The sequence below is a fragment of the Notechis scutatus genome, chromosome 16 (genome assembly GCF_049901735.1).
Source record: "Notechis scutatus isolate UNSWTSFEM ecotype Mainland chromosome 16, rNotScu1.2, whole genome shotgun sequence".
NCBI classification, from domain to species: Eukaryota; Metazoa; Chordata; class Lepidosauria; order Squamata; family Elapidae; genus Notechis; species Notechis scutatus.
Genome location: NC_142024.1, coordinates 2,468,084 through 2,494,349, shown reverse-complemented (window position 1 = coordinate 2,494,349; position 26,266 = coordinate 2,468,084). Strand labels below are relative to the sequence as shown.

General features: G+C 47.6%; 2 protein-coding genes across 5 annotated transcripts in view; both read left to right on the top strand.

The window, feature by feature from the left end:
* The window catches only part of PLCH2 (phospholipase C eta 2), a 59,773-nt gene extending 56,418 nt beyond the window's left edge, over positions 1 to 3,355 (top strand). The window contains 2 exon segments of the mRNA XM_087944429.1: positions 1,602 to 3,118; positions 3,120 to 3,355. Of these exon segments, the coding sequence (XP_087800555.1) occupies positions 1,602 to 3,118; positions 3,120 to 3,233 (1,631 nt within the window). The 3' untranslated portion in view covers positions 3,234 to 3,355.
* A 5,166-nt stretch (positions 3,356 to 8,521) lies between these two features.
* On the top strand, positions 8,522 to 25,364 carry LOC113425864 (putative glutamate receptor). 4 transcript variants are annotated; one of them, XM_087944700.1, is made up of 13 exons: positions 8,522 to 8,780; positions 10,502 to 10,554; positions 11,974 to 12,046; positions 12,656 to 12,753; positions 16,094 to 16,122; positions 17,053 to 17,115; positions 17,907 to 18,086; positions 18,400 to 18,626; positions 20,412 to 20,503; positions 21,321 to 21,538; positions 22,311 to 22,533; positions 23,500 to 23,747; positions 24,595 to 25,364. In XM_087944700.1, the coding sequence occupies exons 4-13, from the start codon at positions 12,687 to 12,689 to the stop codon at positions 24,688 to 24,690; spliced, it is 1,443 nt and encodes a 480-aa protein (XP_087800826.1). In that variant the 5' UTR covers positions 8,522 to 8,780; positions 10,502 to 10,554; positions 11,974 to 12,046; positions 12,656 to 12,686; the 3' UTR covers positions 24,691 to 25,364. The 4 variants fall into 4 exon arrangements, with proteins under 4 accessions (XP_087800826.1, XP_087800825.1, XP_087800824.1 ...); XM_087944699.1 differs by having other exon boundaries at positions 11,971 to 12,046; XM_087944698.1 differs by lacking the exon at positions 8,522 to 8,780 and having other exon boundaries at positions 9,129 to 10,554.
* Positions 25,365 to 26,266: the final 902 nt, after the last annotated feature.

Genomic DNA, 26,266 nt, shown 5'->3' with positions numbered 1-26,266 from the left:
CTATCTATCTATCTATCTATCTATCTATCTATCCATATCTATCTATCAATCATCTATCTATCTATCATCCATCCATATCTCTCTCTCTTTCTAATCTATTTATCTATCATCTGTCTATCACCCATCCATATCTATCTATCTATCTATCTATCTATCTATCTATCTATCTATCTATCTATCCTTCCCCTCTCTCTCCCCCTCCCTCCCTGGTGATGCAGTGGTTGCAATGCGGTATTGCAGGCAAGTCGACTCAGCTTTCCCTCCTTCCGAGGTGGGTAAAACGAGGACCCAGATGGTTGGGGGCAAAGAGGCTGACTCTGTAAACCGCTTAGAGGGGGCTGCACAGCCCCACAAAGCACTATATAAGTCTAAGGGCTATCGCTATTGAAGGCGCTCGATCGCCGAAATACTCTGGGGGATCCGATTTAGCCCCACGGTTATGGCCGCGTCTCCCCCAGGGCATGGCTGCCGAACGACTGCCTCTGAATCCTAGCATCGTGGGTTGCAAAATCCATACATTCCCCTGAGACTGGCTGTTGTTCACATGACCTAGTTAATCCTACCCAAGTCCCGCTGAGCTTTGAATGAGCAGAGCTGGGGAGGATCCAACTTAATGTGCCCTGCAGCGTTTCCTGTCTAGGCCAAGCCCTGCAAATCCTTTCAATGTATTTACATGTAGCATATTTTGTCAATCTTTTTTTTTTTTTTTTACATATTTGTTTTATATTACAAGCTATAGGCCGGGCGCTTAACAGTTACTCTCTTTTCAACATTTTGTGATAGTTTATTATCTTTCCAAAGTACATTAATCTTATCTTTTTTTAAAAAAAAAAAAAAAAAAACCACCCCAAAGTAAATGATCTTTTCAGATATTAATTTGAGGTATTAATATTTCCTCGTTAAATATGATGTAATAGCCACGTGGTTATGTAACTGCAGGATCCAACGATTTGTTTCTGCCATTTTCCATTCTTCATGACTAGACAGTGGTGGGATTCAACCTTTTTTGTGCTACCAGTTCTGTGGACGTGGCTTGGTGGGCGTGGCAGGAGAAGGATTCTGCAAAATCCCCCTTCCCTCCCCACCCCACTAGCCTGCTTTCCAGCTCCGTTCTCCTGTGCAGGGCAACCAAAGAAGACCCAAGCCAATCAGCTGGGACTAAATGGGAGGCGGAGAAGAGATGGGGTTGGCGGGAGCCAGTCAGAGGTGGGATTCGCCGGTTCTCCGAACGACTCACAATTTCTGCTACCGGTTCTCCAGAACCGGTCAGATCCGGCTGAATACCACCTCTGGGTGCTTCTTCTCCTTGCTAGAACGAAATGAAAAGAAAGCAAGAATTGGGTCAATGCCAGAACAGAGCGGGTGGGATGTGGAGGGGATTGGCCTGTTGCCTGTTTGTCTGTGCCAAGATAAGAGCCGGGCGTGGCTGATCCTACTTCTCCCTTATTGAGATGGCTGGGTTTGACAAGTGTCCCTCAAAGTAGGCCAACTCTTTCCAACTCGTAGCTCAAAATGGGACCACAGGGACATGCAAGCCACTTTCTTTGAGAAGTTCTTGGGTGTTCACTCGTTCATGGATTCCTTCTCCTTCGTCCTTCCAGATATCCACCGATTCTCCATGCACCTGTCGGCCCCGTCCTTACGCAGCCTCCAGACCATCCACGAAGAGCCCCTCGCTGCCAACAAGAACCAGCCTTCCAGTTTCCACTTCCTTCTGCCCGCCTGCCCCGTCAGGGACCCCAAAGAAGACTCCGGGCCTCGTCCTTCCCAGGAAGCTGTTCCAGACGGAAGGGAATGCTTTGGGAGGACTTCTTGTTTGGAGCACCGGACGGTTTCGGAGAAGACGCTTCTCGCGCCCAGCGTCTCGGGAGAGGAAGGCGGGATGGGAAGCAACAAAGAAGGAGAAGGTCGGACAAGGGCTCCTTGCCACGGAGGCCTTCTCCATCCTCAAGTACAGCACCACCTCGTGTCAGACAATTGTGAGCTCCACCCGGCCGGAGATGGCCAGAAGAAGACAGGCGGGTTGGTTCAACGGCTGACAAGCGATGAGAAGAAGAGAGTTGGAGTTGGTCCACCAAACCAAAGTGAAAGGGACAACAGCACCACGCCAACTCCCCTTCGCACAACTCCCAAAGGAACCGCCGCAATCCCCGTGCCTCCGACTGTTGTGAGGAGACCGAGGGATGAAGGCTACAAGCGGTGCAACCACGGAGTCTCCCTGAAGCCTCCTGAGAACTGTTCTCCTACCCCGGAAGTTTATTGGGACGCCACGGTCCATGACCGCATCTGGAGCAAGCTTGATTTCAGCGCCCACCAGGACAGCATGTCGTCCTCTTCCAGCATGTCTTCCAATGACACCGTCATCGACCTCTCCTTGCCCAACCTTGCCCGGAAGAGCCTTCCCGACCTTGGCGCTCAGAACGCCGTCCCCCAGAGAAGAACCGCGAGGCCCTGGTCCGCCAACGCGGCCTCTGGGCGCGAAGGCCCCACGGTGACCAAGAGCAAGTCCAACCCCAACTTGAGGTTGGATCAACCCGTGGAAGACGACTGGCGCCCAAGGCCGCTCGGCTTCTCCTCGGCGTCCAGAAGGCACACCTGGAACCGGTTGTACGTGCAGAGCCTCAAGAGGTCCTGCCCGAAGCCCGAAGAGCCGAGGAACCCCGATGCCAACCCCGTGAAGTCCAAAAGCCTCGGGGACCTCACCTCGGACGACATCCGGTCCACTTCGGAGAGCAAGTACCGGAGCATCCGCCGCAGTTTCGCCACCCGTTCGGTGAGGGCCCACGGCCATCGTGGGGCCTTCAAGACTTTGGGAAGGTCTCCAGACGAACTGACGGAGCGCCTGAGGAAACTCACCTTCTTCCAGAAGGAGGACGACATCACTTCGCCCACCTGCCCGGAACTTCCCAAGGCTGGGGAGGAGGAGGAGGAGGAAGGCGAAGAAGAGGAGGAGGAGGAGGAGGAGGAAGAGACCGTCCTGATCCGAAGGTCTTCTTCCCGGAGTCAGAGCAGGGTGAGGTACATCGCCAACCGGGCCAGGCAAGCTCAGGAGAGGCAGAAGCTCAAAAGTTTGGCCCTGAGCATTGAGGAGCGGGGCATCCCCGAAGGAGCCTGCTGCTTTCCGGGGGGGGCCGTACACGGACCCGGCTTCCCCTGCCTTGTTTACATCCCAACTCAAGAACCCGGCAGACTTGAACCCCGAGGCCGAAGTCGTCTTTACCTTCAGGCTCTGATGGTGGGAAGGGCTGAACCAGGAATCGATGTTTACATTGCTGTCGGAGCAAAACCATCCGTCCCCCTTTCCCTGGTTTTCTTAAAATACACATGCGTATACGTGTGTGTGTGTGTGTGTGTGTGTGTGTGTGTGTGTGTGTGTGTGCCTAGTGAAGAAAACCCTCGTTCAATGAGGGAGGACACTCCACCTCCCCTCCTCTTCCTCTCCCTCCTCCTCTCCTCCTCCTCCTCCCTCCCCTCCTCTTCTCCTCCTCCTTGTAAAGTCCACTCCCTTCTGGCACTGATGATGTTCCTTAATTGAGTCATGAAATGTCTGCAAGAAAGAGAATATCAAGGACCCCACAGTCTTCCTCCTCCCTCCTCCTCTCCTCCTCCTCTCCTCCTCCTCTCCTCCTCCTCCTCTCCTCCCCCTCCTCTTCTCCTCCTCCTTGTAAAGTCCACTGCCTTCTGGCATTGATGATGTTCCTTAATTGAGTCCATGAAATGTCTGCAAGAAAGAGAATATCAAGGACCCCACAGTCTTCCTCCTCTCCTCCTCCTCTCCACCTCCTCCTCTCCTCCTCCTCCTCTCCTCCTCTCCTCCTCCTCCTCTCCTCCTCCTCCTCTTCTCCTCCTCCTTGTAAAGTCCACTCCCTTCTGGCACTGATGATGTTCCTTAATTGAGTCATGAAATGTCTGCAAGAAAGAGAACATCAAGGACCCCACAGTCTTCCTCCTCTCCTCCTCCTCCACCTCCTCCTCCTCCTCTCCTCCTCCTCCTCTCTCTCCTCCTCCTTGTAAAGTCCACTGCCTTCTGGCACTGATGATGTTCCTTGAGTCATGAAATGTCTGCAAGAAAGAGAGCATCAAGGACCCCAATCCTCCTCCTCCCTCCTCCTCCTCCCTCCTCCTCCTCCTCCTCCTCCTCCTCCTCCTCCTCCTCCTCCTCCTCCTCTCTCCTCCTCCTTGTAAAGTCCACTGCCTTCTGGCACTGATGATGTTCCTTAATTGAGTCATGAAATGTCTGCAAGAAAGAGAATATCAAGGACCCCCTCTCCTCCTTCTCCACCTCCTCCTCCCTCCTCCTCCTCTCCTCCTCCTCTCTCCTCCTCCTCCTCCTCCTCCTCCTCTCCTCCTCCTTGTAAAGTCCACTGCCTTCTGGCACTGATGATGTTCCTTAATTGAGTCATGAAATGTCTGCAAGAAAGAGAATATCAAGGACCCCACAGTCTTCCTCCTCTCCTCCTCCTCTCCTCCTCCTCTCTTCCTCCTCCTCCTCCTCCTCTCCTCCTCCTTGTAAAGTCCACTCCCTTCTGGCACTGATGATGTTCCTTAATTGAGTCATGAAACGTCTGCAAGAAAACCACCCAGCTCAGAGAGCACCAAGGACCCCACAGTCATTGTCCTCCTCCTCCTCCTCCAATGGACTACTCTATGTTTGTGAGAAACTGTAATAATAATAACGGCAATGCAGCCTGTAGCATGCATCACGGGGAGTGGGCAACTCCGATTTTCCCAGGGTGGGAAGGTTCCTCCCTTCTCCGCGTTCCCTGGGAAGCCACGTCCAAGGAGCTGCACGATTGTCCCATTTCTTCCTCTCTCTTTTTTTCTTTTTTATCGCCTGCTTTCCTCTATGCCCCCTCTCCCCCAGCCCCCGGGGCAGACCACCCAAACAGTTGGCTCAGCCATCCGTTGTGGCCTTTAGCTTAATTCATGCCCAGGAGGCCAAGGGGCAAGGACCACGTCCGAAATCCTCCCTGAGTTTCCCTCCTTGTCTCTAATCCCCACGGCTTTCTTCTATCCTTGGCCACTTGCAAGGTTTCGAACCAGCAGCATGAGAACCTGGGAGACATTTTTAGAAGCTGTATGCCAGAGGGCATTGTTCTTGGTTTCTCTAGATATTGGGAAGGAAGGAAGGAAAGAAAGACTATTGCCAACTTAGGTATTAGGAGGAGGAAGGAAGAGAAAGAAAAGAAAGAAAGAAAGAAAGAAAGAAAGAAAGAAAGAAAGAAAGAAAGAAAGAAAGAAAGAAAGAAAGAAAGAAAGAAAGAGAAAGAAAGAAAGAGAAAGAAAGAAAGAAAGAAAGAAAGAAAGAAAGAAAGAAAGAAGAAAGAAAGAAAGAAAGAAAGAAAGAAAGAGGAAGGAAGGGAACTATCCCTCCCTTAAAAAAAAGACTGTCACCCACTTGGTTTCTCTATGTGTTAGGAGAAAGGAAAGAAGAGAAAAAGAAAGAAAGAAAAGGAAGGAAGGAAGGAAAGAAAGAAGGAAGGAAGGAAGGAAGGAAGGAAGAAGGAAGGAAGGAAGGAAGGAAGGAAGGAAGGAAGGAAGGAAGGAAGGAAGGAAGGAAGGAAGGAAGCCATCCCTCCCTTTAAAAAAGACTGTCACCCACTTGGTTTCTCTGTGTTAGGAGGATGGATGGAAGGAAGGAAGCCATCCCTCCCTTTAAAAGAAGACTTCACCAACTTGGTTTCTCTGTGTTAGGAGGATGGATGGAAGGAAGGAAGGAAGGAAGCCATCCCTCCCTTTAAAAGAAGACTTCACCAACTTGGTTTCTCTATGTGTTAGGAGGATGGATGGATGGAAGGAAGGAAGGAAGGAAGGAAGGAAGGAAGGAAGGAAGAATGAAGGAAGAAAAGAAAGAAAACTTGTTGCCAAGTTCCCTTTCCTTTTGTAACCTCCCCTCTCCAGCTGGGTTTGAGCCCCGTGCTTTAAAACAGAAAAATCCCTTGATCTTGATGCCCGGACAAAAGGATCAGTAGCCCCTCTTCTTCCCACATCAGGGGCTTCCAGGCTAGGCTTCTGTGATCTTCCTCATTAACGAATGTAAATTCTACCACCTGTCCACCCCCACAACCTCCTTGTGCCTCAAACTGGCACGAAACCCCTGCTAAACCCAATCAAAGCCCTGGCAAAACCTCCCTTTTTTTTCCTCCCTCCGAGTCCTTTCTCCTATCAAGTCGTTGCAGAAATATATTCTTTTCTCTTTTCTTCTTTTAGAGCAGGCCAGGTTATTTGAGGGAGGAAAGAGCTCGTTCCCAGATCTTATTTCTTCCCCTCCAGCCTGCAAGTTGCTTTCTCACCCTAATTGCCGGATTAAAACCAAAGAAAGGAGCGCTTCCAAAGTATTCCTCCTGGAATAATGCAAATTTACTTGGCTGTATCATAAGATCTCCTGCCTTGGGCAGGGGGTTGGACTAGAAGATCTCCAAGGCCCCCTTCTTACCCCTAGGACTCTATGCTTCTCCCTCCCCTCCTTCCCTTCTACCATCTGCACTGTCACTTCCGTTTCATTTTTAGGAGAAACCAAGTTAGTGGGGACTTCAGAACAACCAGGAACAGTGATAAGCGGCTAAGGATAAAGGAATAAACTTCTCTATTTTAGAACTTCCTTCTTCTTGCCCCAAAGTTTCTTTCCCCATCATTTTCAGATTTTTTTTTTAAACAAAAACAAAAACAAGTTTGCACAAAAAATTGCATGGGTTCCTTTGCGCGTTTCTCTAAACCGATGCATTTTTGTACTCCGTTTTTCCTAAGATAAACCCATTTGTTGCTATGGCGTTTGCGAATTCAATGTCTCTTTTCGAAATCCCATTCTTGTTTCCAAAGTTTGACTTAAAGGGTGAAGGTTCTCAGTTCATAATCACCAAAGATGGTCTTTCTGGATGTTTTATTGCTTGTCTATTTTGCACTTCCATGCGATATATTTTTTTAAATAAATCAATGCTTTAAAAGAAAACCAGAAAACTTTTCACTCTGCTCAGAGTTAAACCGGAGATTAAACTCCTTCTTAAAGGAGTTTCTGTTTGCTTGATTCCCCCTTGCCTAATTAATGTATTATACTAAATCCCATTCCCCCCCCCCCCAATAAGATAAAAAAAAGTCAGAGATTATATTAAGAGATCCTATAAATGGAATTTTATTTTTTAGCTCTTGTTAACATGTGGTCGGAGAGTACGAAATAGGCCAAGGGATGGATTTTGTCATCGTTGTTGGTTGTTGGTTGGTTGGTTTCCTCTTTTTAAAAGACAAATAATTTAAAATCTATTTGTAAAACTGCCTGATGCAACTTCAGAAAAATAAAGATTATTTAACCTACTTGCCTTCGGGTACTTTGTCCGCAGCTCCAAGCAAATCTCAGACGTTTATGGTTGTCATATTCCTATTGCATGTCTTTCTTCCAAGTCAGAGGTGGAAAAAGGTGCTGTAGTCAGAATTACACTATGAGTACTCACACTCTAAATAACTCGGGGGTGGGTGGAGGGGGAATGGGTTTATTTTCCATGAAAGCATCTTAGTTTAAAAGAACAGCTGGTGGTGAAGTTTGATGACGTTGAGCTGCGTGGTGTCAGGATTCCGGCAGTTTCCCCCATTTAAATCATGAATCTCGAGCCAAACTTCCAAAACTTTAAAAGGATTTATTGGGAGTTAACATGTCCGGCACTGCCTGGGTGCAGCCGACTCTGAGACACATCATTCATTGTCATCCTTGACCCTGGTTTCCCCCCACCCCTGGGTATGTCATAAATCATATTCTCCAATGGGACACCTCCATAGCCAAGAGTCATCAATCATGCTCTCCAGTTAGAATTTTGCACTGCAGAAACTTCGGTCACCTAGTTACTATCTTTGAAAAACATTTATGGAATGCACTTTTGATTTCCAAGCTGCTTCACTGCTCCCCCTCCCTTTCTGTTGGCAACTCTAAAAAGACTAGAGAAATATTTTATGAGTTGACATGTGGACTGATGGCTTCTGTAGAACTTCATGTTTAAATGAGGTATTTATTTATTTATTCATTTGATTTATATTGTCGCCTGTTCGCCCATGGCGACTCAAGGCGGCTTAAGTCTGTAAGTATATAAGGAGCACACAGACCTGAGTTGTTTTGAAGGTGAGTATTTTCTCTGGTTAACCTCCGTTCCACTCGAGTTCAGTTCAGGAGTCTTTAAAGGAAGAAGGAGCTCCTGTTTGGTTTTTCTAAGAGGTATCTAGGACGGGTGTCAGCAACCCGCAACTCTGGAGCTGCATGCGGCTCTTTGGGCCCTCTGCTCTGGCTCCCTGTTGGGTGATCCTTCCACTGGCTGGCCCCGTCCCTTGCCCTCGCCTCCCAGTCACTCCTCACCTGGCCTAGGTAAAATCTAAAAACAAATGAGAGGGAGGGAGAGAGACAGACCCTTTTCCCACAGAAAACACCAGGAGCCACAAAACCTGGGTAGGTGTGACGAGTGTGTGTGTGTGTGTGTGTCATGTGATTGGGTGGGAGTGATGTTCAGTTGACCGCACCTACCCAAGTTTTGTGGCTCCTGGTGTTTTCTGTGGGAAATGGGTCCAGATGGTTCTTTCAGTGTTTAAGGTTGCAGAGCCCTGCTCTAGGAGAACCGCCAGAGACGAGATCACGACCTGGGCTGGAAGACAATCCCGCGGTGGAGAAAGATGATGGTTGGGAAGAACCAAGACTTCTTGACTTGCATCCTCCCCTCAATCCAGACCTATGAAGAGGGCTGAAGGCACATTTCCATCGACGTAGGTTTCCAGTTGCATCCTGAAACTCCAATCAATGGATGCCGGTAAGTACTAACGTGTTAATCTATGTCAAATTGAAGTGTTACAATGAGGGAAGGGCAGGTGGGAAGAGAATGACAACAGTAGGTTAGGAGCAGGGGTGGGATTCTACCAGTTCGCACCTATTCGCTAGAACTGGTTGTTAACCTTCTAAGCAGTTCGGAGAACCGGTTGTTAGAAGAAATTACTGGGCTAATCCTGTAAGGAAGGCAGGAAGGAGACATTCTGGTGTTGCTTACAGAAACTGCCTCTCCGTTAACTCTTATTACGTTCTTGGCAGGACTAGACTTCCTGACTCAGGAACGTCTCTGGAGTTTTTTTCCCCCTTCTTTGCTGGTACTTTGCTTGTGTGGAGGGACCATTCAAAGTTACAATGGCACTAAAAAAGTGGCTTATGACCATTTTTCACACTTACGACTGTTGCAGCATCCCCACAGTCACGAGAGGCCAGGCGAGGAGATGCGTGCCTCGATGTGAGTGATATTGAGTTGGCCACACCTAGCCAATAACATGACCACCAAGCCATGTCCACCCAGTCACCTGACCACCAAGCCACCCCCACCAACTAAGCCACGCCCACAGAACCGGGTGGGAGATTTTCCTGCAGACTTTTTGGGGGGGGATTTTCCCAGGGTCTCTGGTCCACGGGATTTAAAATGATGAGTTTGGTGGTCCCTGAGGTCCAAAAGGTTGGACTAGATGACCTACAAGGTCCCTTCCAACTCTGTTCATCTGTTAAATCGATTAAAAACCATGGATTTGGGTCGGAACCGCCAGGCCAGAAACATAGCTTTTCCATTTCCAATCCAAACGGGCTTCAAATCCAAAAGGGAAGTTTTCCTTTGGGCTCCGACCCACCTTGTTGATTGGTTTCCTTGGAATTCTTCCTTTTTTGCCTCCCCCCCACACCAATAAATAAATGCATTTCTGTTCCTGGACTCAAGAATTGCGGTCACTTTTGCTACCAACCTCCTAGCGTCCTTGAAGTCTTGGAAAAGGATCTTCCCAACCGCAAAACGGAGCGTATGATGTCTCGTCCTGCATTGTCCCAGCCATAAAGCATCTCTCATTAATATTCCCCAGGCACCAACTCACCATTTAACATCACCCTGAAAGGTTTTGTTTTTTCCTTTTCCCCAAAGAGTGTGTGTGTGTGGTGTTGTTCTTTTGTCCTGCACAGAAAGCAGGCCTTCCTCGACTTTCCAAAAAAAACCTAGATTCTTCCCTCTTGAAATTTACCTCAGGCCTTTCAATTCGGCCCCTGCCTACCCCGAGTTGATGCATTTTCGCAGGAATTCACCTTTTTCTGGCTCAACGGAGACTCAAACTGGTGACGTGGGATAATTTTCGTCTTGTGATTCCCACGCCTGTAACTCTCTCTCTCTCTCTCCTCTCTCAGCATTCCTGAATTTTGTGCGTTCTTCTTCTTCTCCCAGCCCTGCGTGGATCTGGAATATTTCCATTTTGAACCGGGGAGGGGGCGGTAAATTTTTTAAAACAATAAAAAGATGAGGGATAGTGGGGCTCATAGTTCTTCAAGCGGAAAACAGGCCAAGATTAATGATAGCTTTTAAAGCTTTGAGGAATGCTGAATTATTCAACGGTGGTCAAAGCTCGTAACCCTTCTGGTTTCACTGCCTTTATACTATTCTATTGTACATCGGAAAGGTCTCTATTACCAGCGTTGTTTCCCCTTAACAAAAAATGTTTGGTTTGTTTCCTAAAGCTTCCTGTGATGACCCAGGGTGGGATACAAAATAAACACAGTCACAAAAACAGGTGAAGGCCCTTTTATTCCTTCACTTTGCTTCAAAGATCCAAACACCCTTGACTGGAGACAAAAAAAAAACTCCCCCACAAACAGTTACGAAAAGGAGGAAATGCCGTTTAAACTAAAAATGCCTATAAATCATAAAGAGTAAAAACAACACAAACCACACTGAAGCAACTAAGGGAACCAGGCAAGATGAGGGCTTGAAGACGTCCACAGATATCGGAACACACCCTGGGAAGGACGCCAAACTCAGAGAGGAACTATAAACTAGAGATATTTCCACGCTTTGTTTCCAGCACTGGCCCATACGCAGGTCCGTCCTTTTAACCAGTTCTCACAGCTGCAGCCCATGAAGGGGATCAGGGCCATGTCCTCCCCCGTAGACCATGCCGTTCACGTTTCTCCCTTATCCTCTCCTCCCTGCATGCCCTAGGATGAAGAAGGAATGGGCCTGGGTCCTCCTCTGACTGCCCAGCCGGTCTCTGCTCTTCCCCAGGCTCCTCCACAACCTCCGGAGCCCCACTTCCACTCCCTGTCGGCTGTTCCTCCTCTCCCTCGGAGTCAGACTCCAACAGAGGCATGACACTTCCTATCCCCCCCCCCACTTTCTGCTCCGAAAATACCGAAAGTGACGAAACTGGCCTAGTTTTCGGCCTGCAGAATCCTTCCTCGAGCCTCTGGGAGGCTGAAAAAGGCCTCAAACCGGCCGAAAATCAGCAGTGAGGCGCAGTGCAGGTAAGGCGGTGGTGTGTGTGTGTGTGGGGATTGCGCACACATGCTTGGGGCGCGTGGGGGCGGACTGCCTTTTCTGGGTGCTGACGCACAAGTGTGCGCGTGTAAGTGCGCACACAATTTTTGGCACAGGAGTCCCAAAAGCTTAGCCACCACTGGCCTAGGGTCTCCTGCTGGAGCAAGGGGTTGGACTAGAAGACCTCCGAGGCCCCTTCCAGCTCTCTTCCGATTGATTGATTGATTGATTGAGCAAGTGGGTTCGACTAGAAGGCCTCCAGGGTCCCTTCCGCCATCCTATCAATGAATCCAGGGAACGGCTGGCCTCCAGAAATGGTGGCCGCCCCGTCGCTGGAGGCTTCCCAGAAAAAGATTGGATCTCCGTTGGTCTGGCATTGCTCAGGGTCTCCTGCTGGAGCAAGGGGGGGCGGGGGTCAGACTAGAAGGCCTCCAGGACCCCTGTTCCTAACTCCTGTCATTCCCTTACCTGCACATGGGAAGGGCGCCCCACATTTTTCACACCCGCTTTGGCCCGAAAGGAGCAGGCGAAGCAGAGGAGAACGCACCGCTCTACCCCCTTCCGGCGGAGGACGGGGGAACAATAATTCCCCTCTTCAAATTTCCCCACCTCCAACTCCTCCTCTCCCAAGTGGGACTGTGTGGCTGATTGATGCAGTCATTTTTCTCCCAAGCAGCTCATCAGCGCCGGCTGCCTTCGGCCGACACAGTCCAGGAGCTCTCTTCCCTCCGCTGAAGGTGCCGCCAACGGTAAGTGAGACCTTCTCTCTCTCTCTCTCTCTCTCTCTCTCTCTCTCTCTCTCTCGTTCTCTTCTTGGAAAACCTTCGCTCTCTCCTTCCTACCCTTCGAAAGGGTTTTTGCAGTGCGCTTTCCAGGCTCAGCTTCCCACCTGGGAAGGAACAGGGAAGCGTGATCGAATAAAACTCCAGGAATTGGGATTTCTTTCCATTTGTGGCTCAAAGTAAAAAAAAAAAAAAAGTTAAAAACATCTTTTTTTTTAGTGAACAGCGTAATTCTAGGTGATCACATTTCCATACAAACATGACTTTGATTACAGACTCATCTTTCACACTTAGTTTCATGCCTTGCCATTCCTTTACGTATTTTCTATTATTTTTCTCAAACACTTTCCTCCAGCTTATTCTATGAATTTTTTTTTCAATTCATTTCAACCTATTTCCTTAAACTTTAAATAACTCTCATGTCTTCCTATTCGTTATGCTTCACGCTTTTTATCTGTCAGGTTTGCAATTTCGTCGCATGTTCTTATGTCCTCATTTCAAAAATCCCATCTCAATTTAAACATTTAAAAAAAAAACTTGAACTGTGTGATTTATTTATTTTTTTTCTCTTAACAGGGGCCACTCCGGTAGGAAATTCTCCATCGTGATGGGTAAAGCTCTTAGCTTTATCTTCTGCGCTTCGTTCCTTTTCCTTGGACAACCTAAATGGACAGGTGAGGAGAGGAAAAAAAAAACCTGAATTTTATCCCTTTCTCACAAGGGCTTTTTGCCTGAGCAGGGGGTTAGACTAGAAGACCTCCAGGGTCCCTTCCAACTCTGTTATTGGGTGGTCTGTATTCTAATGCTACAGTCCACATCCCCTTCATTGAATTATTCTCAATATTTGAAAAGTATTTTAGGCAATGATTCTCATGTATGTTTTCGGGACTAAGATCGCCCACAGTTATGTGTGGAAAGAGGGAACTCTTTCTACCTCTTAATCATCTTAAATAAATCTTAAAAAAATTAAATAAATAAGTAAACAACCCCCCACACATTAACCGATAACAAAGGTATCAGTTAATTTCTTTTAAAAAATACATAGACTTTGTGAAAAAGACATCGTCTTCATGGCAAGGCAAATAGTAACGTGGGCAGGGTTGCTTTCTTTTGTTTCTTTTATTTTTGGAAAGGGTTCTTCCTCCTGATTAAATCAATTAAATTGATTTAAATGAACTGACTGATGGACATTTGCCTTCTTTTAGATTCATTTCTAAGAGGGGTCAACACCTCATCGAGTCTGTTTGCAACCCTAAATCTTGGCGAGATAAAAGCTGCAATCTTTTCCCCCACCTCTGCCAAAACTTGGAAGGTGCATTTCTTTTTTTTTGAGGAGCTCAGATTTTTTGGGTGGGGGGAGGAAAGCTGCAAAAGAGATAATCCGGTTTAAAAAGATTTGAACCAAAGGGGCTTTGATCTCACTAACGGCTGAGCTTCGGTGCAGGTTTACTTTAATTATTTAAACTTAGGTTCACTAGGCAGGTTTCAATTCACTTTCTTTCTTTTTCTTTCCTCCTTTTTCCTGTGCTCAACTTACTTACTTCCATCCATCCATCCATCCATTCTTTCTTCCTTACCCTCTCTCCCTTCCTTCCCCCCTCCCTCCCTCTTCTTCCTCTCCCTCTCTTCCATCCTTCCTCCCTTTCTCTCCCTTCTCTTTCTTTTTTCTTTCCTTCTTTTCCTATTCTCATCTTCCTTCCTTCCATCCATCCATCCATCCTTTCTTCTGCCTTACCCCCTGTTCCTTCCTTCCTTTCTCTCTCCCTCTTCTACTTCTCCGTCTCTTCCATCCGTCCTCCCTTCCTCTTCCTCCCTGCCTCCCTTCTCTTTCATTCTTCCTTACTTCTCACCTACCTACCTACCCATATCAAGGTCGATTGTAGATTCAATGTCACAGAAAAGTAAAGAGTATATTTAGAATGTCATTTCCTGTTATTTTTAAACACATGGCGTCACCCAATAATTTCATGGTTCCAAAGTTGAGTGAAAAATGATACTTTTTTTTAGTCATCCAGTTAGGAATAATAATAATAATAATACAGGTAGTCCTTGACTTACAATGATTCTTTTAATGACCATTCAAAGTTACAACGGCACGGGAAAAAAAGTGATTGGGGACCTTTTTCACCCTTACGGCCGTCACAGCCTCCCCGTGGTCCCACAATCAAAAAATCCAAACTCTCGGCAACTGATTCGCATTTGTGACGGTTGCAGTGTCCTGAGGTCATATGATCCCCCTTTTGCGCCCTTGTGACAAGCCAAATCAAGTGGGGAAGCCAGATCTACTTAATGACCGACTCGACACTCACCACTGGAGCGATTCCCTTAAGAAACGTGGCGAGAAAACGGCTTAAAATGAGGCAAAACCCCACGCAAAAATCAGTATATATACCTGTACAGGTACAGGGTGCAAAAGTCAGTATATATACCTGTACAGAAAAAGGTTGCAAAAGTCAGTTATATAATCAGTTATATTTTCCCCCCAGTACTTATTTTTCAGCCTTGGGGGGTCTGTTTCTTCCCAGCACTCCTTGCAAGCTCGCAATAAATCCAAAATCCGTGTCAGATTTGGATGCTGAACAATTTCTCCCGTGGAGAACTCCCAGACTGCTGTCATTGCGGATTATTTATGGGCCCCCTTTTTTTTTTTTCAAGAGCTGGTCCTTTTTATTTATCTTTTCGCTCCTGAGGTTTGTGTGTGTGTGTGTGTGTGTGTTGTTTTGTTTTGTCCCGTTTCCCCCCCCAACGGCCCTTGGAGGCATCTTTTACAATTCCTGTCCCAGGCTGGCCGTTGGAGGTGCCAAAATCTTCAATGGGCCTCCTTGTTTCCTTCCAGCGGCCCAAGCCCAGGGCCTTCCAAAAGGAGGCCAAGGGAAGTCCCGCTGGCTCGAACGGCAGTTTTTGAAAAGAAGACAAGGGGCGTCTTTGGGCCACCCTCCAGCTCCCATGGAGAGCTGCACCAGGGCTGGAAGGAGAAGAAGAAAAAAAAAGCCCTTTATAGCCAGATAATTTGGCTGGAGACAGCAGAGGCAAAATGGATAGCCATTTCTTCCCTCCCTTCCCTCCCAATATAGGTATATAAACAGAGTTGGAAAAAGCCAGAAAGAAAAGCATTTCCACTGGCTGAAGTTCTGGAACGTCCTCCTTGGACTTCCGCTCTCCACAACCCGGCCGTTCCATTTCCCTGGACTAAGAGAAGGCTTTTATTGTCAAAGAGTCCCAGCCAAGGAGAACCCGCAAAATCCGAGGCCATTTGGGTGCAGGGATGTTCCCTCAACGTCTAGGGTGAAGGACGGTTCAGGGAAGGAGGAACCTCTTTTGTTTTGAGAACGTCCTGCATGGTCTTCCCTCAACTTTTCTCGGGGTCTCCCTCAAAGGCTGACCTCATGTCCTGACCCAGCTCCCCAAACGTGACAGACCCTCTGTAGTGGAAGCAGTGATTCCTTTATTAAGGGCAAAAAGTTTCACCGCAGGCTAAGTCCGTCCATCCAGGAGATAAAGAGTTGTCTGCCGCACCTATTCATCTCCGCCCCCTCCTTTTTATCCCGAGAGCTAGGGTGGAGCTTTGCTAGCGGCGGTTAGATTCTTCCGTCCCAAGGACCGTCCCATAGATTTCCACTGCTCTCCTCTCCTCTGCCTTCTGTACATCAGGCGCTGGACCGAGCTGTTCCTCTTCTACTTCATCAGCCACCTCCAGACCTGGGGGCTATTGACTCTCCATCTGAGGGTTGATGGGCGGCCCAGGCTCCATCTCTGTCTCTGTCAGCTCTGTTCCCTCTTCCCCCCCCGGAGTTCCCAGGTTGCCTTGATGCTGACCCTGACTCCCACCGCTCCTCCTCCTCCTCCTCCTCCTCCTCTGATTTGGCTGCTGGAGGGGCCGGCGGCCAACAGGCCACAACACCTCAAAAGTTTCTAGAAATATATCGTTTTGCTTTCCAATTGTGTTAAAAAAAAAAGGTGTAAATCTGCAGCCATTTATAGCAAAATTATTTCCTTCCTTACCGTATTTTTCAGGTGCCACTGAAGGGGATTTCAGCCACAAGGTCAGTATCCATTTTGCTCGAAGTACTGACAACGCCTGTTATCTTCTGATGGATGGGAGTGTGGGGAAGAAAAAAAAGCCTCTGCTTCTACAATCAATGTACGCACACACACACACACACACACACACGTGTACACATGCACCCCTGAAGACACAAATTAGTCAGAGGAGGGAGAAGTAAGAACGAACGGTTTTATCAAACCCTCAGCAAGACATCACGCATTGAGTGACTTGGCCAAGTTGGGGCCGCTATAGAAATTGAAGAAATAAATAAAATAGATGTAAATATTTCAGCTTTTCCCAGCCGTTCCTGGTCTAAAAACAAGAAGAATTGAAATCTCAAAATATTGAATTGATGTGTAGCTGTAGCTATTGGTAGGACTCCGTGGCATTAAGCTGGATATGTGCTAATAATCTCTGGTGATTAAGCAATTGATTGGAGAACCTTTGATCTGGTGCAGGGTTTCCTGCTTCGGCAGGGGGTTGGACTAGAAGACCTCCAAGGTCCCTCCCGACTTTGTCATTCTGTTAATGTTTTCTTTCTCAGTCAGAGAAATTTCTCAGGACCTGGATTGCGAGAGGGTCTTGCCTTGGGGTCGGGGCAATCCAGGGTGCGAAAGGACCTTTCCTGGAGTCGGAACGCTCCAGGGTTGAGGTCAGAGGTGAGACCAGGTGCATTTCCTGAGCCATAAGCGCGCAGCTGGAAATAAATTCCCGGAAGCCCCCATCCTTTGCACAAGAGTTCCGTAGGGAAAACGCCTCCCGAAAAAATAGAACCGTTTGTAGGTCACCCCAACCTATACGGTGCAATATTATTGCAAATGCCAACACAACTCTTGTCCATATACCGAACTGTGCGTGTGTGATTGTCTTTCTTTCTTTTTTTTTTTTAATATACACGGCTAATTTCCTGAAATGTTTCTGTCCGCAGGACAGCGTCTCTCTCGGGGCAGGGGGCAAAGATGCACCGATGATCTATGTGACAACAATTCTGGTAAGAGGTGGGGGTTGCAGTGGTGGGATACAAAATGTTTTACGACTGGTTCCGTGGGCATGGCTTGGTGGATATGGCGTGGCTTGGTGGGTGTGGCTTGGTGGGCCTGGCAGCGGAAGGATACTGCAAAATCCCCCCATTTCTTACCCCACCCCAGTAACCTGCTTTCCAGCTCCGTTCTCCTCGGCAGGGCAACCAAAGAAGACCCAGCCAATCAGCAGTTTATGAATTAAAAAATAAAATAGAATAGAATAATAATAATAATAGTTATTGTTACTGTTACTGTTATTATTTCATAAAATCCTTGAAGGTGGGGCAAGGATGGGCTGGGTCAACTCTGAAGCTGGCCTGACTGAGGCCATCTTGGAGGCTTCGGCGTTGCCACCCTGGGGATGAGGGATAGGGAAGGAGGGAATAGAGATAGCTGGGGTTTTGTGGTCAAAGCAAATTAGTTTCTCGTGAGAACCAAGGACATTCCCACAGGGGGCTGAAGAGAGGAGGAGCAATGTTACTAGGCAACCAGGCAGCCCCTTGATTGGACCATGTGACTGATTGTTTGGAAAAAGGGGGGAAAGCTTTTACTTTTAATGAGGTGAAACCCCGCAGGAAGCTTCAGAGTTGGTTTTCACCAGCCTGTGCCAATATAATATCTCCAGTAAAATTGTCCTTGGAGGAATCTACCCACCTCGGAGTTCTGTTTGCTACGGGTATAATTCCTTGGAACCCTGAGAGGCTGGTCAGGAAGAAATATTTCCCTTGCTCTGACCTCCCCCCTCCCCGCCCCATCCTAGGAAGACCCCTACGTGATGGTCAAGGGTCCCGAGTTAGAAGGCTACTGCATCGACCTGCTGGAGAAGCTGTCGGAAATGCTTCATTTCAAGTACAAAGTCAGCATTGTGAAGGACGGGAAGTATGGGACTCTCGGTCCCAACGGGAGCTGGACGGGGATGATCGGAGAAGTGGTGAGGAAGGTGAGGTCTTTCTGGAAGGGGTGCTCGTCAAACTGCACGCGCGCGCGAAACGCAATAACCAAAACCGGTAGTAACACCGGTTGAATCCCACCCCTGCCCGCCCGTCATCCCTCGCATCGGGGCGGAGCCTGGGCAACTGAATGGAGCCGAGTCTTTACTGGCTGGATGCCTTTCCTGTCGCCAGGGCAGAGTTCTGCAGCAGATCTATTCTCATCGTGCCCGGAGAGAGAGAAATATCTGCCTCTTATCTAGGATCGAACTCCCAGGATGCCCCCCGCCCCTCAACCCCCGCCCTCCCTTCTTCTTCTCCCAGGAAGCTGACCTGGCCGTGGCCTCCTTGACCATCACGTCGGTCAGAGAAGACGTGGTGGACTTCACCCAGCCGTTCCTGCACACCGGCATTGGCATCCTGCTTCAGAAGGAAGCAGCCCTGGAGGAAACCTCCCTCTTCCACTTCCTGACCCCCTTCACCAAGGAGACCTGGGCCGGCATCTTCCTGGCTTACCTGCTCTCCAGTTTGTGTCTGTTCCTGGCTGGAAGGTGAGTGTTAGGGATATACACCCTAGCAGAACGTGCAACGGCAGTTAGTCAGGCAGGCAGATATGTGAGATAAACATTGTTGTAGCTTACACTCAGTAAAACAGATATACTGTGCCAGTTAAATAGTTTTTATTCCAGTCAGAGTTATAGCATAGTCAAACAGTCCATATATCATACACTAGTTCAGTCCATCCGGGTATTAATCAGTTGCAAAGTCCAGTGTCGAAAAAGAGGTCAGTAAACTTACAAATAATCAGTCCAGTAATATATCTCTTTTGCAGTTAGAGATATGAAGAAAATCAAACCTCTTTTCTTCTCTCAGCAATAGCAGGGAAAACACCATCAATCCATCATTGTCAGCAATCCAGTAAAAGCCAGAAAACAGTGAGCTCTCTTGCTCCCTCTTATGGTGATTTTGCAACCGCACCCAAAATACATGTTTTACAGTTAAAGTGATACACACACTTAAACTCACTAACATAGTTTATATATATTATTTTACCCAAACTAAGTTAGGTAACCAATGTTATTCCTAACAGTGAGTAACGACCGCCTGCCTCCCTCTTGGCTGAAAAAGAGGCGATTTCGAAGCCACCTGGGCTGGTTCCCTGTGATAATAATCACAAAAACAACTGGAGACAGGGAACAAGAGCTTTATTATTCAGCTTTTGCAAAAGGGAATTCTGCTCATGGCAGAAGACATTTTCCCCCAGGAGGGCTGGGGTTTATATACAGGTTCAAATATACAGTCTCTGCCCCTTTCCTGGGTTCACAATCTATTCAAGCTATGTATCTCCCTGTGCAACACCCATGGCGTAACACCTGTTTCCTTGTCTTTGGAAACAACCCTTGTTCTCATTGCTATGTCTTCCTGCTACGTCCATCAAAGCACAATGGATCATTTAGCAGTTCCGTTCGGGTCACTATGGCCCAGTATCTCCCACATATATCCTAGCGCCAAGAAATACAACCCCCATGTTCCAGCCAAAACCTGACATTTACTTTAGAACATAAGTTACAAAACAGCACATGTTTATTAGATATAGTTATATAACTGTCCAGTAATCATTTTAAAAGGTCACATATCAGATATACATGGAATCTCTTCTGTTCTTCATTTTCTCAGGTGTAACTCACAATATATATAATTTCCACATGTAACATTCCCCTAAATGCCTTCTCCATCGCTACATAGTTCTAGTAATAAGCCAGCTGACATCCGTTAGATAGTAGCAGATCTTGGTGGGATTGGAACCACTTGGGACAGGACACCACCAGGAAAGCCTGGGGCTGCGGGATTGGTAGAATTGTAACATGAATAGTGTTTACCGGCCGGATGCCATCCCTGTCGCCAGTGCGGAGTTTATTTCATTGATTAGCCCTTGGGCCACATCAACGTGCAACGTCCAGATGCAAATCATGACTAAAATCTGATTAAGAACAATTTAAAACGGAGGTTTGATAAAATACATTTTTAAGATGAAATTATGATTTAAAATGCAATTGGAATGAAAATACAATCATTTAATGTATAGATCAATGCGAATATTGATAAAATTGAATAAAAATAAATAAATAAATTGCAGAAAAGGAAGAAAAAAAACCCCCACTGTTTTAAGCCTGGCAAGGCAGTAGCATGGAAGATCACCCTGTCTTGGGTTGTTTGTGCCTCGGTCTAAACTGTTTTCCTGAGCATGTACAAAGGGCTCAGCTTGGGGGACCCCAGAGCTATAACCGCCTGCTTCCAGCAGAAAGCATGAAGGTCTTTGCTGTGTTTCTTTGTAGAATGAGCCCTTCGGAATGGAATGGAAACCAAGAGAATAACTTCACCTTCCTGAACAGCCTCTGGTTTGGTGCCGGAGCGCTCACCCTGCAAGGTAGGCCCCCAAATTGGAGACCGTGACTGGCCAATATCTGAATTATTGCTCATTTTGGCCCAATCGAGGGCAGCTGGCTAGCCAGCCTCAGCTGACCTCCAAAAAAACTAACCAGAGCTGTTTTTGGACCTGGAAAAGGAGACCACTAGGAGATCCCAAAGAGGGGGAAGCAACCAGGAGTTGTGCCTTGTGGGTCTTGTGGGAACCTTTTAAGGCCCTGCTAGTTGTGTGAGGTCTTGGGGGGATATGATGGGATGGGAGAAAATCAATCAATCAATCAAACTAATTGCGACAGTTCGTACAAATGGCGGCGAATGTTTTTTTTCCCCTCTCTTATCGAAGCAGCAAAGGATTCACGTGGGACTCTCGGTGGAGTTGGACAATTTTCTGTATTTTGGGTGCAAAGTTTGAGGAAAGAGTCACCCCCCAAAAGTAGTCCTCAACTTACAAGAGTTCATTCAGTGACCGTTCCGAGTTAATTGGAAAAGCACTGGGGGAAAGTGACCCATGCTCTTTTTCAGAAAAGGGGAGGAAGAGGAGGAGAACTGTGGGGTCCCTGGTGATCTCTTAGCTTGGTGGGTTTTCTTGCAAACCTTTCATGACCCCAAATTAGGTAACATCATCACTACCACTGATGATGTTACCTAGTTGGGTCCTGAAACGTCTGCAGGAAAACAACCCAGCTGTGACCCTTATCTCTGCAGCCTGAAGTTAGTTCCTAATGTCTCGGCCACTTTGGCTTTTTTTTTTTTTTTCCCAGGCACCCAAAATGGCTCTGAATTCCTCTCTCTCTCTCTCTCTCCCTCCTCCCGCGCAGGCACCATTCCTCAGCCCAGGTCGCTTTCCGTACGGGTCATCTCTGCCATCTGGTGGCTGTTTGGCATCGTGGTGCTGGCGGCCTACATCGCCAGCTTCAGCTTCGCTTTGGAGTCGGCCACGGACCACATCTCCATCCAGGACTTCGAGGACCTGGTGAAGCAAAGGAAGCTGGAGTTTGGGACCATGGGAGGCTCCTCCACGCTCCAATATTTCAAGGTGAGCCAGCTGGATCCGCTTGCGCCCAGAATTTGAACTGGGGTCTCTCCTCTTTCGGCCGTGGGGTTCACACCGATCCTCTTTAAGCCCACCTAAAGGAACAGGGACCCCATGGGAGCATGACAAGCACCCTTGGGATTTGTCCCAAGGCCACAGCTGCCTTCTCCTGCATTGAGCACCCCAGAATTCCCCAGCCAGCGTGGTGGCTCCGAGGGAATTCTGGGAGTTGAGCTGCAGGGCAGATTAAATCACTCGTGGTTGATTTACGTAGAAAATGTATATAGCCCACTCGCTCTCAGCTCAGTAGAGAATTAAGGGGAAAAAAACCCATTAATAAATGCAAATTTAAAAAAAAAACAATACCCCCCCCCCCACTCACCCACCTATCCCAGTGATTATAGGTTTGGTGTAGAAAAGGCGCCACCAGGGAGAGAGAGAGAAAGAGAGAAAGTAGAGAGCGAGAAAGAGAAAAAAGAGAAAAGAGAGAGAGAGTGAAGAAAGAGAAAAGAGAGAGAGAAAACAGAATGAGAAAGTAGAGAGTGAAAAAGAGAGAAAAGAGAGAGAAAAGAGGGAGCGATAAAGAGAGAAAAGAGAAAGAAAAAAGAGACATAGATAGATAGATAGATAGATAGATAGATAGATAGATAGATAGATAGATAGATAGATAGATAGATAGATAGATAGATAGATAGATAGATAGATAGATAGATAGATAGATAGACAGACAGACAGACAGACAGACAGACAGCCCCTTTTCTGCTTGTGCCCACAGAATTCCAAAAGTCCCGTCCAGCAACTGGTCTACGAATCCATGATGAAGAAGGACTCCGTTCTGACCGCGAACTACCAGGAAGCCATTCAGCGAGTGCTGGATTCCAATTACGCCTTCATCGGAGAATCCATTTCGCAAGATCTGGCCGTGGCCCGGCACTGCAACTTAATGCGGTCCCCGGAGGTTCTGGGCCCCCGAGGTTTTGGCATCGCGACCCCAAAAGGTGTGTGTGTGTGTGAGAGAGATCACTTTGCTCTGGGACTTGCCAGAAATGTGGGAGCTTTGGGGTACATTTGGAGCAATAAAGGGGTGGTTTGAACTGCCAGCTGCTTGTGTTACCTCTGTGCCATGCCCCAGATCATCACACCCATCTTAACGTTTTCCAAGGTTGAGAAACACTGTAGTAGACACATTGTGTGAATGCATGCATAATCCAGGGTCTCCCACCATCATCTCCAGAAGTTCTATGTCATGCTCCTGTTGGAGTCTGACTCCGAGGGAGTGGAGGAACAGCTGACAGGGAATGGAAGTGTGGCTCCAGAGGTTGTGGAGGAAACTGGGGAAGGGCACAGGCCGGCTGGGCATTCAGAGGAAGACCCAGGCCCATCCCCTCTTCATCCTAGGGCATGCAGGGAGGAGCGGATAAGGGAGAAATGTGAATGGCATGGTCTATGGGGAGGAAAGGGCCCTGATCCCCTTCATGGGCTGCAGCTGGAAGGACTGTTTAAAAGGACAAACCGCACATGGTCCAGTGCTGGAAGCAAAGCGTGAAAATATTTCTAGTTTATCAGTTCTTATCTGAGTTCTGGCGTCCTTCCCAGGGTGTGTATTTTGATATCTGTGGACATCTTCAAGCCCTTATCCTGCCTTGTCTTATTAATTGCTTCAGTGTGGTTTGTGTTGTTTTTTTCTATTTATAATTTATATACATTTTGAGTTGGAACGGAATTTCTTCCTTTTCGCAACTGTTTGTGGGGGAGTTTTTTGTCTCCAGTCAATGATAATAATTGGACCTTTGAAGCCAAGTTGAAGGAATTAAAGGGACTTCACCTGTTTTTGTGACTTTGTTGCTTTTGTATCCCATCCTGGGTCATCACAGTCTATCCTGAAGTTCAACCAAAAAAACAAGACCCATTAAATTGTCCCCCCCTCCCCGCTCTCTCTCTCTCTCTCTCTCTCTCTCTCTTAGGATCCCCCTGGACCAACAAACTCTCCGTGGCCATCCTGAAACTTGGTGAATCCGGAGAGCTGGACTATCTCCGCAGCAAATGGTGGGAGAGCAGCTGTTCTCATGAAGACCACGACAAATGGAGTCCCCTGAAGCCCCAAACTCTGGGGGGGATTTTCCTCCTGCTGGCACTGGGTCTCATCTTGGGAATGCTGGTGGCCATGATCGAACTGTCCAAGCAAAGCCGTCACACGGCCGAACAGGAGAAGGTGAGCTGCCTTTAGTTTCTCCCACGCCAGCACACATGGATAGGGGGCGGTATGCAATGGAGAATGCCCAAATCCAAGCATTTTAATAACACATAGGTAGTCCTCAACTTAGGGCCACAATTGAGCCAACGTTACTGTTGCTGAGTGAGACAGTTATACGTGGATTTGGCTCTGTTTTACGACCTTTTTTCGCCCCGGTTGTTAAAGTTAGTAAACATGGCTGGTGAAGTGAATCTGGCTTCCCCATTGACTTGGCTTGTCACAAAAGGGGATAATGTGACCCCGGGACACTTCAACTGTCAAGAGTACATGCCAGTTGGCAAGTGTTTGATCACATGATCAACATGGGGATGTTATGATGGCCGCAAGTGAGAAAAACGGACCTAAGTGGGTTTTTTTCAGTGCCGTTGTAACTTTGAATGACCACTAAATGTTGTAAGCTGTAAATGGGCAGCACCAAAGCTGTAAATGTTGTAAGCTGTAAATGGGCAGCACCAAAGCGCAGCTTCCATCAGCCTTCCCAGCGCTATTCCTTAGTTCTTAAATAACGCTGCTGATCTGGCCACTTACTCTTGTCTGAATCTCTCACATATTCTCATAAAGGGTCATTTTTAATCATGTCCCCCCCACCCCAGTCCTTCTTTTCTCTAAACTGGCCAAACCCAATTCCAATTAAATTTAAATTTTGATGGGCTTTGCAGCCCTGTTGCAGAAGGAAAGGGACATTCTCAGAGGCTGCCAAAAGTTATATGTTTTTTAAAAGGTTTTTTTTTTTTTTTTTTTGGAAAAATAACCTTTTAACCCCCTTTCCCCCCCATTTCTTTCCCCTTTCTTTTGTCGACCTCAGAAATCTTGCTGCTCCGTGTTCACCAAGGAGCTGAGCCAGCGGTTCCACACACGAGAAAACAAGAGGCAGGAAAACGCAGAAAAATCCAAGGCGTGAAGAAAGAGGGCAGGAATCCGCGGCCAAATTTTCAATGAACTGTTTTTTTCTTCTCCCCTGTATCCTTCCTTTCCCCCCCTTTCCTCCTATGCATTGTGTAAAAGCACACTTAGGGTATCCCCCACCCCACCGTAATAATTTTTTTATAACACTTAGCAGAGTTTTTTTGGGGGGGCCAAAGTAGAGCACATCTGGACAAAAAAAACACCTAGCATAGTTTCTGGATGCTAGAGCCCTTTCTCTCGTTAGACAACTGGATTGTCAGCTAACCCCGGTTTGGGCGTCTTTTTAACATTATCTAACATTCCCATCTCAGTAGCGTTGTGGACTGACTGGTTTTGGCGGGCCTGGCACGGCTCCCTGCCCCACGTAGAGAGAAGGCAGAGCGGGTCTCCGTACGTAGGAATCGAGAGAAGGAGGGGGGCGCCCAGCGAGAGTCAAAACGGAGCTTTGTGATCCTGCAAGGGACAAGTTTCTAGTCCTCACGAGCCTCCGAAAAACAGATGGAGAGAGGCAGTGTGCCCGGGATGGGACGGTGAACTTTCCAGACGGTTCCTTGAAATTCAGCGAAAACATAAAAACTTGCTAAACTGGTGAGGGCGGGACACTTTTTCTCGGCCCAAGATTTTAACAACTAACAGAAATTTACCCGCGCGCCTCCTACCCTTTGCTAACAGCAGAAGACCGACAAGGGGTAGAGATGATTCAGAATTTGGAGACTCCTGGGTGAGTCTCACAAGGGGTGGTGGTGAATGGACCCCCCCTCCCCTTAAAAGGGGCTGCCCTTCTTCCCATTTTTCCTTTTCAAAGTTCCAAGGAAGGATCCCTACAATCTCCCCTCCCCACCTTCCAAGGCGAATGGATGGAAAGAAAAGCCCTCCCTGCGAGGTGGGAGCAGCGAAAAGAAGACACGTTGGCAAGCACAGCACAGGGTCAGTGGGGCACCTAGGAAGTTACACGACGACTAAATAAAAGAATGTGGTGACAAAATGGGTCTATTTTTTTTTTATACCTGCAACTTACTCGCCAACTCTTCAGCCGCACGGCCCATGACTGTTTAATTTTTAAAGACCCTTTCAATTTTGGTGGGGCGAGGGGGGGGTAAGGGGGAATTTTGGACCGTGGAAAGCTCATCTGTTGTGACACCCGTAGTAGCAGAACAGCCTGGTCTATGATGGTCCAGGGAGAAAGCGATTAGTGGATGCAAGTAGGTTGATCTGGGAAGAGAGAATGGACTCTCCTGCTTTTTAATTCATCGTCCACACGCAAAGCCCTTGCAAGGGCGAATCAGAGATGGATGTCCTCACAAGCCGACTTTCCCCGAGAAGTGAGTAAACTCTCCCGCTCTTTTTCAACTGACATTGGACAAGGAAGGGGCCAGTATCCTTGGCTCATCCTGCTGGCTAAAAGTCCGTTTCCCTGGGACTCAGGTGCTAGCCAGGAAGGCTTCTGCTCTGGTCCACAAAATTATGCGGGGAAGTACGGCTTAGCCATTAAGGAGGTGCAGATAAGATAGATAGATAGATAGATAGATAGATAGATAGATAGATAGATAGATAGATAGATAGATAGATAC